Raw genomic sequence first — 17,797 nt, forward strand, 5'->3', positions numbered from 1 at the left:
TCCTGCGCTTGCACAGGAAGGTGCCGTGGGAAGGGGAGGGGGTGCTGGGGGTGACTGTGGAATGGACCAGGATGTCGCAGAGGGAGCGGTCCCTTCGGAACGCTGAGAGGGGAGGGGAGGGGCAGATGTGATTTGTGGTGGGATCATGCTGGAGGTGGCGAAAATGCCGGAAGATGATCCGTTGAACGTGGAGGCTGGTGGCGTGAAAGGTGAGGACAAGGGGAACCCTGTCGTGGTTCTGGGAGGGAGGGGAAGGGGGAGAGCAGACGTGTGAGAAATAGAACAGACACAGTCGAAGGCCATCTTAACCATGGCAGAGGGAAATCCTCGGTTCAGATAAAAGGAAGATATGTCAGAGGTACTAGTGTGAAAGGTGGCGTCGTCAGAGCAGATACGACGGAGGTGGAGAAACTGGGAGAATGGAATGGAGTCCTTACAGGATGCGGGATGGGAGGAAGTGTAGTCCAGGTAGCTGTGGGAGTCAGTGGGCTTATAGTGGATACTTGTCGAAAGCCTATCCCCAGAGATGGAGACCGAGAAGTCGAGGAAGGGAAGGGAAGAGTCGGAGATGGATCATGTGAAGGTGAGGGAAGGGTGGAAATTGGACCCAAAGTGAATGAAATATTCTAGTTCAGGGCGAGAGCAGGAAAAGGCACCGATACAGTCATCAATGTACCGGAGAAAGAGGTGAAGGGAGGGGATGGAGGGGAATTATTCCAGATTCCAGCATCCGCAGTATTTTGCTTTAGTATAATAATAATCAGTCTGATCACATGCAGAAATGTAAATGTCATTGTATGTCCTTAACTCATTCCGTCAATTAAAATCTAGAACATATGTTTGAAGATAACGGCAGCCTTTCCCTGGATAGTCGATGTCCTTTGGGAAATGAACCAATGACCCAGAAACTGACACAAACAAGCAGCGGTCCTTTTTTTAAGTGAAAGCATATTGCAGACAGCTTGGCAATTTCTCTTCTAGTCTGGTGAGTTATCCCTCCCTACTTTTGCAGGAGAGAGCAGGCAAGTTGGCCTTCTCCTATAGGGCTACATTCTTCTGTAACTTGCCATCAGGATGTGTGTGAGAATTATCAGAAGAATCACACCCATCCCCTTCCCCCAATCCACTGAGCAAAACCAACTCCAGTCAATTCATTGGTTTCCACAGACAGCCAGCAAAAATCAGGAATCACAGCCATAGGCACAGCCCCACACATTGCCTCATCGGCTATACAAAGCCCTGGTTAGACTACATCTGGAGTACTGTGAGCAGTTCTGGTCATCGCTCCTTCAGAAGGATATATTGGCTTTGGAGGGAGTGCAGCGTAGGTTTACCAGAATGATACCTGATTGCCAAGGGTTAAATTACAGGGAGAGATTACACAAACTAAGGTTGTATTCCCTGCAATTTAGAAGGTTAAGGAGTGATTTGATCAAAGTTTTCAAGATATTAAGGGGAACTGATAGGGTAAGTTGAGAGAAACTATGTCCGCTGGTTGGGGAGTCTAGGATTAGGAGGCATAGTCTAAACATTACAGCCAGGCCTTTCAAGAGTGAATTTAGGAAACACTTCTACATACAAAGAATGATGGAAATTTGGAACTCTCTTCTGCAAACGGCAATTGTTAATCTTAAATCTGAGATTGATAGATTTTTGTTAACCAAAGTTATTAAAGAATATGGGCCAAAGGCGGGTACATGGGGTTGGGTCACAGATCAGCCATGATCTCATTGAATGGCAGAACAGGCTCAAGGGGCTGAATGGCCTCCTCCTGTTCCCATGTTCCTACCAAAAGCTGGCAACAGCCACACTCTACAGTGGTCATTCTTGGCCATCCTGAAGGGAAGCATTTGGCTATGTTAAGTGTTCATCCCTAATAACACAATCCTGATCTGTATATGTTTTTACCCCCACAGTATCATAAAGGAGGGGGTGAATAGCAGAAAGCAAACAAATTGACTCCATGATGGGACAGAGAGTGGAGGAGATAGGGATGACACCATTTCTAAAAATATCAACCTTCCTTTCCACTACAGACTCATTAAAAATTCCAGTCATCTTTTGAGGAAATTGGGGGTAATTTGGGGTAAGATGCAAGTTGGGTGATATACCTGATTATAATCTCTCAACTATTGGCGACTGTGCCTTCTGTTGCCGAGGCTTAAACTCTGGAATTCCCTGTCTAAAACTGCTCCTTCTCTCTACCTCTCTCTCCTCCTTAAACTATCTCTTTGACCAAGCTCTTGGTCACCTGTCCTAATTTCACCTGATGTGGCTCGGTGTCAATTTTTGTCTTATAATACTCCTGTGATGCGCCTTGGGACGTTTTACTATATTAAAGGCACTAAGTTGTTGTTGATCTCGAATTGCCCGCCCGTTATACACAACGCCCGAGACTCCTTTCCACAGAAGTCAATGGAACGGGAAATCAGGTGGAGCGTTTAACGGTCAGCCAATTCGCTAACACCCATTTTACACTATCGCCCAGAGTTAAAGTTACCCCTGTTGTATTTTCCTTATTACTTGTGACCGTTAGAATCCAGAGCCTGTAAAAGTAATTTAAATGATAATTAGCTGTAGATTTACTGTTGGTGGCTCAGTCATGAGTTGGAACAATTTACTTTTAAACTTCAGAAGGACTATTTTCTACCACATAGAGTTCCACTACAACATAGCTTCTATTTCTCATTAATTTGCTTTTAAAAAGCCTTTGTCACAACTCTTTTGTAAGAGGGCCATTAAAACAGTGCCACTCATGGATTATACCAACTTTATCTGTTCATACAGCGTGTCAAGCAATTTGCTTGTGATGAATAAAGCTACGCTTCCGTACTTAATTTTTTTAATGAACTCTGTCTTGGTTTTATTCACAAGCCATGTCAGCCCCATCAAATGTGATTATGCAGACAGTGAACAATTGGCCTGAATTTAAATCTGCTGGTGAGCACACAGCAGGAGTCGCTAGGCAGATTAGTGCGCTAAAAACTAACGCAGGCAAAGTGTGGCTGACGACTACATTTAATTTCTGTTCATCTGACAGGAAGTGTGATTTTCTAAACTGTTTATCTGAAATCTCTGTTTTCAAGCGAAATATAGTGAAGGTGAGGCTTCCATGCGTGATATACAAATGGAGAATATCAGCAGATTACAGAACAAACAATGGGGATTGTGTTCTTCTTAACCTTTGCAACAAGTCATAGCTCCTCAGCCAAAGTACTGTAAACTCATGCAAATACACTGTTTATCAAAACATCAGTCCTGAGGATTATTGTTAATTGTTTGAAAAGTGCCAACTTGTTATTAAACTGACCATTTGTACTAAAAGTAGATTTAGTTGATGCAATAGCAAGCAAAAAGTTCAAAAATGTTTAATGACCTGCACAGCCGAGAAAACAGTGTGGTAACGCACTGCGCTGAGGAATATTAGCCCACAATCTAGTGAGTTTGTGGAACAGGCACCCTAACACGCAAAACAAAGGTCATTGATTCCTTTAAAAAAAGAGTTGTATAAATATCTGGAATGCAAGGCCTGATAAGGTGGTGGAGGCAGATTCAATCGTGGCTTTTAAATGGAATTGGATAAGTACCTGAAGGAAAATAAAACTGCAGGGCTTCGGGGAAAGGGCGGGGGAGTGGGACTAGCTGAAGTGCAGGGAGTGGCACGGGCTCGACGGGCCGAATGGCCTCCTTCAGCACTGTAACCATTCTATGATTCTATATCTGGCTGGAAATGGATTGGAGGTTATGGTGGTAGGTGCAAACTGAAATGTTCCGTCCTGCTATTGGTGCAAATTCTGCAACACCAAAACTTTTTAATCAGACATACACTAACCTAACACGCAAATGAAAACAGAGGATAATAAAAGGTACACAATGATATGAAGTGAGATATAGATTTTCACACCCCACGTGTGTACCATCTATAAGATGCACTGCAGCAACTTGCCAACGACAAGCAACGACACCTCCCAAACTCGCGACCTCTACCACCGAGAAGGACAAGGGCAGCAGGCGCATGGGAACACCACCACCTCCAAGTTCCCCTCCAAGTTGCACACCATCCTGACTTGCAAATATATCGCCGTTCCTTCATGGTCGCTGGGTAAAAATCCTGGAACTCCCTCCCTAACAGCACTGCGGGAGCACCTTCACCACATGGACTGCAGCGGTTCAAGAAGATGGCTCATCATCACGTCCTCAAGGGCAAATAGGGACGGGCAATAAATGCTGGCTTTGCCAGCGACGCACATTTCTCATGAATGAAAGGCTGAATTAACTCATAAGCTGTATGTACTGTACCAATGAGTTATATTGGTCTTTTCATGGGTGAAGGGAAAAAAATCGATCACAACTACTGCAGGCACAAGGTGGGTTATACTTCTTTCTCACTAGTGTTTCACTTCTCATCCTCTCTTATTTTATTTATAAATGTGTGTATGAGTTTTACATTGTAGTGATCCCAACAGCAACAGGTTATTCATCAGGGCTCTACTGACTACAGTTAAACCATCAATCAATGAAGCTGGACATTCAGAACTTATACCTATAGCACTTGGCTAAATGACAAGAAACAGAGGCCCCAAAATTCACGGTCCCAGGAAGGACCGTTACTGCCCATTTGCGGCGGCCATTCGTCAAAATCGAATGACCGCCGCTTTGGGCTCAACTGGCCGCCCCGACAGAGATTGGGCCCGGGAGGTCTTGCAGCAGTGTGGACCACCGCTGACTCTCGTGGTGGTGTGGGGCTTACAGCAGTAGGGACGCGCTGAAAGTGCGCACCACTCCCACTCCGCTCCCGGACCTATTTTCAGCGTGAAGAAGCCGGCCCTTCAGCGGACGGTGCCCCCGCCAGCTTTTAGGGCCGTGCACAGTGGCAGAGATCTCGGAGCCTTGGGAGAGGCAAGAAGGTAAAATTCAAACCTGAAGATGAGTCGGAAGCTCCCCGGAGTCCTCGAAGTAATAGCAGCTGAGTCGCTCTCACAGAGAAGCCCATTAAGGGATTACCTGGGGGAGATCAGCGAGCTCCGGAAACGGCGAGATCCCGGAGCCAGCTCCATGTTGCACAGCAACTAGTCCAGGAGCCTCTTCAATGGACCCGAGGGGAGGGAGAGAGGGTAGAGAAAGAGAGAGGGTGAGAGAGAGTTAAGGAGGGAGAGGGAAAGGGAGAGAGGGAGAGAGAGAGGGAGGGAGAGAGGGAGAGAGGGGAGGGGAGTGAGGGGGAGAGGGAGGGGGAGAGAGAGAGAGAAATAGAGAGGGTGAGAGAGAGAGAGAGAGGGAGAAGGAAAGAGGGAGGGTGAGAAAGAGGGAGATAGGGGAGGGAGAGGGAAAGGGAGAGGGTGAGAGAGAGAGTGAGAGAGGGAGGGAGAGAGGGGGGGGGAGAGAGGGGGTAGGGGGGAAGAGAGAGAGAGCAAGGGAGAGAGGGTGAGAGAGGGAGAGGGAGGGAGAGAGAGAGAGGGGGAAGGGAGCAAAAGAGAAAGGAGAAAGAGATAGAAGTGAGGAAAGGGAATGAGAAACACAATGAGAGAATTTGATTGGGAGAGAGCGAAATAGAAATAAAGAGAAAAGGGGAAAAAAGAAAAGAAAGAGAGAGAGAAATAGCAATCCAGAGATTCACAGCGAGAAAATGGAAATCTCAATCCAGGGGTTCAGACTGGAAACGTTGCCCCAGCTCAGCATTCCGCCCGGTAACAAATGGTAATCTGTTCCACCTCTGCCACCTCCAGGCTAGATCCAAGGTTGTCCCATCCTCTGTCATCGAGCTACAGTATGCGGGCGACGCTTGCGTCTGCACACACTCGGAGGCCAAATTCCAAGCCATCGTCAACACCTTACCAAGGCATACAAAAGCATGAACCTTACACTAAACATCCGTAAGACAAAGGTCCTCCACCAACCTGATCCCACCACACAGCACTGTCCCCCAATCATCAAAATCCACGGTGAGGCCTTGAACAACGTGGACCATTTTCCATAGCTCGGGAGCCTACTGTCAGCAAGGGCAGACATCGATGATGATGTCCAGCACCGCCTTCAGTGCACCAGCGCAGCCTTCGGTCGCCTGAGAAAGAGAGTTTTTGAAGACCGGGATCTCAAATCTGGCACCAAGCTTATAGTCTACAGGGCAATAGTGATACCCGCTCTCCTGTATGACTCAGAGGCATAGACTATTTCCAGCAGACATCTCAAAGCACTGGAGAAGTACCACCAATGCTGCCTCTGCAAGACCCTGCAAATTCATTGGGAGGACAGACGGACCAATGTCACTGTTCTCACTCAGGCCAACATCCCCAGCATCAAAGCACTGATCACACTCGTCCAGCTCTGTTAGGCAGGCCACATCGTCCACATGCCTAACATGAGACTCCCAAAGCAAGCACTCTTCTTGGAGCCTCGACACAGCAAGCAAGCCCCAGCTGGGCAGAGGAAACACTTCAAGGACACCCTCAAAGCCTCCTTGATAATGTGCACCATCCCCACCGACACCTGGGAATCCCTGGCCTAAGTGGAGGAGTGAGAAGGAGGAACTGAAGGATATCCTTATTAGACGGGAAATTGATGGAATTGAAGGCCGATAAATCCCCGGGGCCTGATAGTCTGCATCCCAGAGTACTTAAGGAAGTGGCCCTTGAAATAGTGGATGCATTGGTGATCAGTTCCTATGGACTGGAGGGTAGCTAATGTAACACCACTTTTTAAAAAGGGAGGGAGAGAGAAAGCGGGTAATTATAGACCAGTTAGCCTGACATTAGTAGTGGGGAAAATGTTGGAATCAATTATTAAGAATGAAATAACAGCGCATTTGGAAAGCAGTGACAGGATCGGTCCAAGTCAGCATGGATTTATGAAGGGGAAATCATGCTTGACAAATCTTCTGGAATTTTTTGAGGGTGTAACTAGTAGAGTGGACAAGGGAGAACCAGTGGATGTGGTGTATTTAGACTTTCAAAAGGTTTTTGACAAGGTCCCACACAAGGGATTGGTGTGCAAAATCAAAGCATATGATATTGGGGGTAATATACTGACGTGGATAGGGAACTGGTTGGCAGACAGGAAGCAGAGAGTCGGGATAAACGGGTTCTTTTCAGAATGGCAGGCAGTGACTAGTGGAGTGCCGCAGGGCTCAGTGCTGGGATCCCAGCTCTTTACAATATACATCAATGTTTTGGATGAAGGAATTGAGTGTAATATCTCCAAGTTTGCAAATGACACTAAACTGGGTGGCAGTGTGAGCTGTGAGGGGGATGCTAGGAGGCTGCAGGGTGACTTGGACAGGTTAGGTGAGTGGGCAAATGTATGGCAGATGCAATATAATGTGGATAAATGTGAGGTTATCCACTTTGGGGGCAAAATTGCCAAGACAGAATATTATCTGAATGGCGGCAGATTAGGAAAAGGGGAGGTGCAACGAGACCTGGGTGTCATGGTTCATCAGTCATTGAAAGTTGGCATACAGGTACAGCAGGCGGTGAAGAAGGCAAATGGTATGTTGGCCTTCATAGCTAGGGGATTTGAGTATAGAAGCAGGGAGGTCTTACTGTACAGGGCCTTGGTGAGGCCACACCTGGAATATTGTGTTCAGTTTTGGTCTCCTAATCTGAGGAAGGACGTTCTTGCTATTGAGGGAGTGCAGCAAAGGTTTACCAGACTGATTCCTGGGATGGCAGGACTGACATATGAGGAGAGACTGGATCAACTGGGCCTTTATACATTGGAGTTTAGAAGGATGCGAGGGGATCTCATAGAAACATATAAGATTCTGACGGGACGGGACAGGTTAGATGCAGGTAGAATGTTCCCGATGTTGGGGAAGTCCAGAACCAGGGGACACAGTCTAAGGTTAAGGGGTAGGCCATTTAGGACTGAGATGAGGAGAAACTTCTTCACTCAGAGAGTTGTTAACCTGTGGAATTCCCTGGCGCAGAGAGTTGTTGATGCCAGTTCATTGGATATATTCAAGAGGGAGTTAGATATGGCCCTTATGGCTAAGGGGATCAAAGGGTATGGAGAAAAAGCAGGAAACGGATGCTGAGGGAATGATCAGCCGTGATCTTATTGAATGGTGGTATAGGCTTGAAGGGCCGAATGGCCTACTCCTGTACCTATTTTCTATGTTTCTATGTAAGAGTATCCGGGAGGGTGCCGAGCACCTCGAGTCTCGTCGCTGAGAGCATGCAGAAAACGAGCGCAGGCAGCGGAAGGAGCGTGCGGCAAACCAGTGTCCCCACCCTTCAACCTCTGTCTGTCCTACCTGTGACAGAGACTGTAAATCCCGCATTGGACTCTTCAGCCACCTGAGAACCCACTTTTAGAGTGGAAGCAAGTCATTCTCGTCTTCAAGGGACTGCCTATGATGATCTTACATGTGCCTAACCTGCAACTTTGCCTCAGTGTCTCCCCTGTGGCTGCCTCATGGGTCTGGGAAGGCTGCTGTGTTCCCTGTGTGGAAGCTGCAGATGTCCTTCAGGGATGCCCTCGAGCAGCATTGGACCTGGAAGGGCCAGCTAGAGATTGGTCAACACCCTCCTGGGAGGGTTCGGGCTGACTTGGCTCAGGCGAGGCCATGCGTGGAGGCACTGGCGGAGTGACAGGTCTGGAGCCAGGAATGCTGCGAGCCGGAGGGAGCGCGTCATCCATATCCTGGCCCAAGGAGCCTGAGTAACTCACCGGGGGCGGCATAATACCACCACCACCAATCTGAGGGAGCTCAGGTCGGTGCTGTGGCTCCACACCGGAAGGTACTCTGTGGCCTGTGGTGGACCCAGCCGCGAAAACAACACTGAGGTCTCGGGGGGCATCCAGCTGAGACTGCATGTGAGCAGCCACAGTCTGAAAGCCACCAGATATGACAGCACTTAGACGCTCCGTCGACTCTTGCAGAACCGCGGCCATCCTCTCCAAAGCAGCACCGATACGCTCGTTCCCTCGCGTCTGTGCTGCAATGGCAGCTGCCACGTCACCCTAAGGATGAATTTCCCATGGGAATAACACCCCAATTAAGACTGCAAATTTTCAGGTTTGAAAGGCTAATAAGACTGGAACACTTTTTTGTGGTCAAAAAGCTGAATGGCCACCGGAAACTTTGCAGCGCCGATCGGGGAGAAAAGGCCTTAACACCACCAGCTTTCTGGCTACACTGAATTTCGGCCCCAGAGAGTAGTGGTGACAGTTGTTTTTCGGACTGGAGGAAAGAAGGTACTCAGTGGTGTTCCCCAGGAGTCGGTTCTGGGACCACTGCTTTTCTTGAGATATATTAATGATTTGGACTTGGGTGTACAGGGCACAATTTCAAAATCTGCAGACGACACAAAACTTGGAAGTATAGTGAACAGTGAGGAGGATAGTGATAGACTTCAAGAGGACATAGACAGGCTGGTGGAATGGGCGGGCACGTGGAAGATGAAATTGAATGCAGAAAAGTGAAAAGTGATACATTTTGGTGGGAAGAATGAGGAGAGGCAATATAAACTAACGGGTACAATTCTAAAGGGGGTGCTACATCCTGAAGCTGCGCTCAGTTTCAGAGGGGTAATGACGGCGAACGCGGACAGTTTCGCCATCATTACCCACTGCAAATTCCAGGCCATAAAGAACAGTGGTAATGCAGCTGGGTGCTGTCATGGGAGAGCGATGGGATTGGATGGGCCGAATGTCAGCTTGGCTCACTTGGTAACACTCTTGCTTCTGAGTCGGAACGTGGTGACTTCCAGCCCCAGTACAGGACATGTGCACATAATCTGTACTGATACGTCAGTATAGTACTGAGGAAGGACTGCATTGTCGGCGGCACCATTCTTTGGATGAGATATTAATCAAGTCTTTGTCAAATCTGTTGCGATGGATGTCTAAGATCCTATGTTACTGTTTGAAGAAGATTTGAGGATTGTTCTGGCCAACAGTCCTCTTGTAAAAATAGATTTACAGTTATTCACCTCCTTACTGTTTAAAAGCTACATAAATACAAGTTTGTTCTCATCTTCTTCAGGGATATACCAGAACGGCGAAGTTTACAAAACAGGGCGATTATTGATGCAAGTTTGTTTTGTTTATAACCAGACTAAAATAATGCAGCAATACCCAATCTCCAGTGGCTCACGGTGACCTGACTAATCTGTAGCGACTGCATGCGCAGGGACCGAGTGACCCCCACTGATTTCCTCTGAGACTTTAGTGAAGCTTTCTCTCCAGTGTAAACCGTAAAGCTAACACAAGGGAGCTGACGGTTCTGCATCTCGGTTCTGTGCTTGCAAGCCTGATGGTCTTTATTGCCTGTAGCACTAAATTACTCCAAAGGGAATATCTTTCCTGAGTGATATGAATTTCGATGACCCGTGAACATCTGCTTGGCTTGTTCAATGCAATTCAAAAGTCAATCTGGTAACCTTAATTTACTGAAATTAAGTACTTTGTAACAACACAATCTTTTGCAACCATTCTTCCAAGTTAATGGGTGCAATAGGGCACCTGTCAATGAAATGATTTTTCGTAAAGGATATTGTCATGCAAAGGAATGGTATGTTTTACTTTGATGTTGTAGACAGTGGAATTGCTAATGTTGTTATTATACCACAGACAAAGTAAAAATACCTTTCCAAAAAGCTATTTTCTAATCATCACCATCATAGGCAGTCCCTCGGAATCGAGGAAGACTTGCTTCCACTCTTAACATGAGTTCTTTGGTGGCTGTGCAGTCCAATACGAGAGCCACAGACTCTGTCACAGGTGGGACAGATAGTCGTTGAGGGAAGGGGTGGGTGGGACTGTTTTGCCGCACGCTCTTTCCGCTGCCTGCGCTTGATTTCTGCATGCACTCGGCGATGAGACTCGAGGTGCTCAGCGCCCTCCCGGATGCACTTCCTCCACTTAGGGCGGTCTTTGGCCAGGGACTCCCAGGTGTCAGTGGGGATGTTGCACTTTATCAGGGAGACTTTGAGAGTGTCCTTGTAACGTTTCCGCTGCCTATCTTTGGCTTGTTTGCTGAAAAGGAGTTCCGAGTAGAGCACTTGCTTTGGGAGTCTTGTTTCAGGCATGCAAACAATGTGGCCTGCCCAGCGGAGCTGATCAAGTGTGGTCAGTGCTCCAATGTTGGCCTGGTCGAGGAGGCTAACGTTGATGATTCTGTCCTCCCAGGCGATTTTCTAATATCAATTCAATGAAAAGCAACAGTGAGAAATACAAGGTGATAAAATGGGGACCTGTGTATAAATTCAGTCCAGACTTGTGAGTTGACAGTCCGCTCTCTCTGACAGTTGCAATGAGTTTGTGTGGGGTCACTCCAGTTTCTAAGCAGGCACATGTCCACACCAAAAACTGCTCATCATTTTGGAACAGAGGAGGCTGAGGGCAGACCTTATTGAGGTGTATAAAATTATGAAGGGCCTGGATAGAGTGATAGGAAGGACCTATTTCCCTTAGCAGAGGGGTCAACAACCAGGAGGCATAGATTTAAAGTAGAGGGGATTTGAGGGGAATGTTTTTTACCCAGAGGATGATGGGGTCAGAAACCCTCACCACATTTAAAAAGTACTTGGATGTGTACTTGAAGTGCCATAAGCTACAAGGCTACAGACCAAGAGCTGGAAACTGGGATTAGGCTGGTTAGCTCTTTATCGGACAGTGCGGAAATGATGGGCCAAATGGCCTTCTTCCGTGCTATAAATTTCTATGATTCAACGGTGCGTTGGCAAGCTGACCTAGAAAGGTCACAAGGATGACTGGTTTGAAGAACAGAAATGCCATAATGGTGGGACAATGTGTGCTGTTGTGATGACGGAATTAGGGCAAGTGCTCTACTCAGAACTCCTTCATGGCAAACGAGCCAAAGGTGGGCAGCAGAAACGTTACAAGGACACCCTCAAAGCCTCCCTGAGAAAGTGCAACATCCCCACCGACACCTAGGAGTCCCTGGCCAAAGACCGCCCTAAGTGGAGGAAGTGCATCAGGGAGGGCGCTGAACACCTCGAGGCTCATCGCCGAGAGCATACAGAAATCAAGCGCAGGCAGCGGAAAGAGTGTGCGGCAAACCAGTCCCACCCTCCCTTACCCTCAACGACTATCTGTCCCACCTGTGGCAGGGACTGTGGTTCTCATATTGGACTGTTCAGCCACCTAAAGACTCATGTTTAGAGTGGAAGCAAGTCTTCCTCGATTCCGAGGGACTGCCTATGATGATGATGAGGGCATGTGTTGGAGATGGGGGCGATGGGGGATGAACCAGCCCTGCATAAACCGGGTGGGGGAGGGGCAGTTCATTACCCGCCGGAAATCCACATGGATTCCACCATTTGCAATTTTGATGGATGCTCCTGGACCAGTGTCTCAGCCTCCCGCCCAAAGTCGGCTGGGTGCCACTTTGCACATGTTAGTCGGTGTCTGACGGTGCCATCGGGTCCAGACAGTGATTGTCACTGTCATGGTTACCCTCTCAGGTCACAGCCGATGTGAGGACGGTTGGGAAGCTGAAGAGGCTCTCCAGATAGCTTTCAAACTTTCTCTTATGGAGCCAAGAGCAGTAGGACTAATTCTCCGGGGTCCCTACAAGGAGAATTTAGGCCTTCTCTGCTCCGTACTCCTCTCCCGCCTCCCCAACTCCTCCCGATCCCCACCCACGCTACACTGGGACCGCCCGGAACCCCTGTCCCACACTTACCCAAGTGCAAGTAGTAACCAACCCCCACCCAATTTTCCAGAGGCCGGCAGCAGCTTCCAGCCCAGAATGGGTGGGAATTGGGCCGGTGGCATGTTAATGAGGCCCGACGGTTAAAGACTTGATGCCCCCATTCAGTTATTTTAATTTAATTTTGGACTTCTGCCTCTGAACATTTACATTGAAACTGGAAGAAATCCCAGCGACACATTGGGGCTGAAATTGGCCCTTTCTACAAGGGCCGTGACTGCCTCAAAGAGGCGGCCACGGGTCGGTAAAGAATCACCGCTCGGTCGGCACGGAGAGGCCGCCATTTTGTATATTGCCCTCCTTTTTTATGGATCAGTGTACGGGACTGCCCCGCCAGTTTTCCCATCGTGTCGTGCAGTGATCCCCTTTCGGAAATTTCCCCGCGGGGAATTGCCCCACGAGAGCGGCACCACCGCCGGTCAGTCGGTGCCCCCGACAGCTTTTTCTGATGGTAACCTTTCTGTGGCTAGGTGGCGAGGCCGCCCTTAAAGGGGTGGTCATGCTGCCGGCGACTCCATTTTATTTTTATTGTTGGCCAACAATTATGCCCGCGGGTTCAGCCGGGTCTGAAACCCTCCCTGGTGGCCCAGTGTTTTCCACTGAAGTGGCTGCAGAGTTCGCAGCGGCCCTCCCCTTTAACTGGAGGGAAGGGACGTCGTGATGTCATCAGTGCAGCGCTGATGACCTGGAACGTCGGCCGCTCTGACCCGTCCCCACTTCCGCCCCTCTCCCGACACCAATACCACTTACCGGAATCAGAAAACAAATAGCTGAACATCGCCGAAATGTCCGCTTTGGGACGATGGAGCAACTAAAAAATGGTAGGCGTGCCCCGTTTCGGACGGAGGTCAATTTTGGTCCCATTAGATTTTACCTTCTGTGCCTGCATCTCACCTGGACATGCTAGGATCTGTCACCAGGCATTGCAATAAATGGACTCACTTTGGGGCAAGTCAAAATTCCCATTTTTAGAAATGACATTGCAGGACTTTTAGTGGTATTTTGGAAATTGCAATCCTCAACTCCCTTTGCTGCCAGTGTCAGCTGTGGCTCGGTTGGTAACACTCTTTGCTCTGAGTCCGAAGAATATGGGTTCAAGTCCCACTCCAGAGACTTGAGCACATGATCCAGGCGACACTCCCAGTGCAGTGCTGAGGGAGTGCTGCGCTGTCAGAGGTGCCGTCTTTCAGATGAGCCTTTAAACCGAGGCCCTGTCTGTGCTCTCAGGTGGACGTAAAAGATCCTACTGCACTATTTCAAAGAAGAGAAGGGGAGTTCTCCTTGGTATCATTGCCAATATTTATCCCTCAATCAACATCACTAAAAAACAGATTATCTGGTCGTGATCACATTGCTGTTTTGTGGGAGCTTGTTGTGCACAAATTAGCTTCCACGTTTCCCACATTACAACACTGACTGCACTTCAAAAAGTACTTCATTGGCTGTAAAGCACTTTGGGACATCCTGAGGTCGTGAAAGGCGCTATATAAATGCAAGTCTTCCAGTATTTTTATGAAAACTGCAAGCCTTAGCAGATCAATTGCTAAAGTAATTTACATGGAGAGTAACTTCTGAGGCAGAGCAGTCGCTCCAAGTCACTGAATTCATAATTGCACAAGCATTATCATGTATACCCACATGTAATCCGAAAGCTTCTTCCCCCGAGGCCACATTGCCGGAGTCTCTGGCCGTGGAAAATGCCGTAGCTGATCCCCCCGGTGAATTTCTCCAGCTCGGTTCCCGAGGCGTTGACCAGCTGGGCTCCGGTCTTGCAGACGAGTGAGCCTTCGACCCAGAACTGGGTGCCCAGAGCCACTGCCGCGGTCACAGCGGACACCAAGCTCAACAAGCCGGCCCCGCAGAAAGTCACCCTCTTCTGTCCCTGTGGCATCTTACCCCCAGCAGTAAAACTTCCCCAAACTGTTGCTGGGAGAATAGCACCCTGCTGAATTGTAACCCAGAGTTTGTCTCTCTCTCCTCCACCAGAAGTCAGAGAGCATTTGGAGCCATTGACAGTCCCAAAACCTTTCTTCTTTTGCGGAGTGCGGGGATTAAAGAGATTTAAAAACTCCAGTCTATTACATGGCAGCAATGCCTCCCTTGCCTGGAGTTCTCAGAGCGAGTTTCGGTCGGTATCCTTGTCTCTTGTCTCCCAAGATCTTCGTCCGCCGGTCTCTGGGTAACAACAGCAGCAGGGTGTTAGGTTACATCGACAAAGCTCTCTCTCTTTCTCCTGTGTAATGTGAGAAGGTCGTCCAACTCTCCTCCCCTCCTCCCAGTCGCAGTCCTTTCCTCAACCGCATTGGACCAGTGACCCTGAGTGAAGAGCTATCTTCCTTCAGACAAATAGAAAGGGCTCCGAGATCCAGTTTGCAAAATCTTGTAGCGTGACCTCCCTCCCTGCCCCGGCCACACAGTTTAAATCCACATGATATAAAAACATGTCTCATTTCAAAATGTTACTCAGAATTCGACACGTGGAATAATTTATTAATCTCCAGTTACATTGTTGCGGCGATTTCAAGTCAATTTCACACAACGCTTAAAAAAGTGTAAACATCATAGAATCATAGAGTGGTTACAGCACAGAAGGAGGCCATTCGGCCCATCGAGCCCATGCCGGCTATCTGCAAGAGCACCTCAGCTAGTCCCACTCCCCCGCCCTTTCCCCGGAGCCCTGCTAATTTTCCTCCTTCAGGTACTTATCCAACTCCCGTTTGAAAGCCACGATTGAGTCTGCCTCCACCATCCTCTCTGGCAGCGCATTCCAGGTCCTAACCACTCGCTGTGTTATAAAGATGTTCCTTATGTCGCCTTTGGTTCTTCTGCCAATCACCTTAAATCTGTGTCCTCCGGTTCTCGACCCCACCGTCGATGGGAACAGTTTCTCTCTATCTACTCTGTCTAGGCCCCTCTTAATTTTGAAATAAATTAGCACCCAGCAAATTGAAGTTGATCTGTTTCAAATAATCTTCCGACAAAATCAAAATCAAGCAGTGGCTGCTCTTGAAACTATACAACTTCATCCCAGTTTCTGAATAGGAATGCAGAGTTCCGGAAATACAACACGCGCAAATCAAAAGGGATACTGTGGCATTTTTGCATCCTAAAGCAAAGGTTCCCGCATTTCTGAAGCTAGATGGTCCGACTCAGCGACTTGTGATGTGGAACGCACAGCCTGAAAGGGCGGTGGAAGCAGATACAGTTGTGACATTCAAATGGGAATTGGATAAATAGTTGAAAGGGAACACATTTGCAGGGCTATGGGAAAAGAGCAAGGGGTGGGACTGATTGGATAGCCCTTACAAGGAGCCTGCATAGGGACAATGGGCCAAATGGCCTCCTGTCTGATTCAATGACAGGAGCTTTGGGCACTTGGGGTGCTGGGTGGCAATCTGGGACTTGGCTACAAACACCATTTCAGGACCAAAGTGGTGGAAAGCAACCTTTCCTGAATACTTATCATAGGTAGTCCCTTGGAATCGAGGAAGACTTGCTTTCACTCTTAGAATGAGTCCTTGGGTGGTTGTACAGTCCAATACGAGAGCCACAGTCCCTGTCACAGGTGGGACAGATAGTCATTGAGGGAAGGGGTGGGTGGGACAGGTTTGCCGCATGCTCTTTCCGCTGCCTGTGCTTGATTTCTGCATGCTCTCGGCGATGAGACTCGAGTGCACTTCCTCCACTTAGGGCGGTCTTTGGCCAGGGATTCCCAGGTGTCGCTGGGGATGTTGCACTTTCTCAGGGAGGCTTTGAGCGTGTCCTTGTAACGTTTCCTCTGTCCACATTTGGCTCGCTTGCTGTGAAGGAGTTCCAAGTAGAGCGCTTGCTTTGGGAGCCTGGTGTCTTGCATGCGAACGATGTGGCCTGCCCAGCGGAGTTGATCAAGTGTGGTCAGTGCTTCAATGCTGGGGATGCTGGCCTGGTTGAGGACGCTAACTTTGGTGCATCTGTCCTGCCAGGGGATTTGTAGGATCTTGCGGAGACATCGTTGGTGGTATTTCTCCAGCGACTTGAGGTGTGTACTGTACATGGTCCATATCTCTGAGCCATTCAGGAGGGCGGGTATTACTACAGCCCTGTAGACCATGAGTTTGGTGGTGGATTTGAGGGCCTGGTCTTCAAACACTCTTTTCCTCAGGTGGCCAAAGGCTGTGCTGGCGCACAGGAGGCGGTGTTGAATCTCGTCGTCATTGTCTGCTCTTGTTGATAAGAGGCTCCCGAGGTATGGAAAATGGTCCACGGTGTCCAGGGCCGTGCCGTGGATCTTGATGACTGGGGGGCAGTGCTGTGCAGTGAGGACAGGCTGGTGGAGGACATTTGTCTTACGGATGTTTAGCGTAAGGCCCATGCTTTCGTATGCCTCAGTAAATACGTTGACTATGATTTGGAGTTCAGCCTCTGTGTGTGTGCAGACGCAGGTGGTGGAGGTCACAGGTTTGGGAGGGGCTGCTAAAGAAGCCTTAGTGAGTTGCTACCATGCATCCTGTAGATAGTACATGCTGCAGTCATGGTACGCCAAAAGTGGAGTGAGTGTAGGACGATGGTTTCATCTTAGATTAATTTGTAGTGGGCAAGAACAATTAGTTAACACTACAGGCTACTTCTCAGAGTTCGACTCTGGAAAATAATGACAAAACACCAATAAGTATAGTTCCCACTTTGCGTGGCAATCTCTACTGATCAACCTATTATCAACATTACACCTATAAATCTTCCTCAGTTTCCCTGCACACTCATGATCGACCCAGTGGTCCTTGTGCATGAAACACAAAAAGTTAGTATGCACGTACAGCAAGTAATCAGGAAGGCAAATGCAATGTTGGCCTTTATTGCAAGGGGGATGGAGTATAAAAGTAGAGAAGCCCTGCTACAACTGTACAGGGTATTGGTGAGGCCACACCTAGAGTACTGCGTACAGTTTTGGTCTCTGTATTTAAAGAAGGATATACTTGCATTGGAGGCTGTTCAGAGAAGGTTCACTAGGTTAATTACGGAGCTAAGGGGGTTGACTTATGAAGATAGGTTGAGTAGGCTACACACATTGGAGTTCAGAAGAATGAGAGGTGATCTTATTGAAACATGTAAGATAATGAGGGGGCTCGACAAGGTGGATGCAGAGAG

General features: G+C 48.4%; 1 protein-coding gene across 2 annotated transcripts in view; it reads right to left on the reverse strand.

Annotated features, from left to right (window-relative positions):
• clrn1 (clarin 1) overlaps nucleotides 1–14,564 on the reverse strand; it is a 39,404-nt gene extending 24,840 nt beyond the window's left edge. For both annotated transcript variants that reach the window (XM_070882406.1, XM_070882405.1), the window contains exon 1: nucleotides 14,312–14,564. In XM_070882406.1, coding sequence (XP_070738507.1) covers nucleotides 14,312–14,564 — 253 coding nt within the window. The remainder of the gene's footprint in view (nucleotides 1–14,311) is intronic.
• Between the last annotated feature and the right edge of the window lie 3,233 nt (nucleotides 14,565–17,797).

Source organism: Pristiophorus japonicus, chromosome 6, assembly GCF_044704955.1.
Source record: "Pristiophorus japonicus isolate sPriJap1 chromosome 6, sPriJap1.hap1, whole genome shotgun sequence".
NCBI classification, from domain to species: Eukaryota; Metazoa; Chordata; class Chondrichthyes; family Pristiophoridae; genus Pristiophorus; species Pristiophorus japonicus.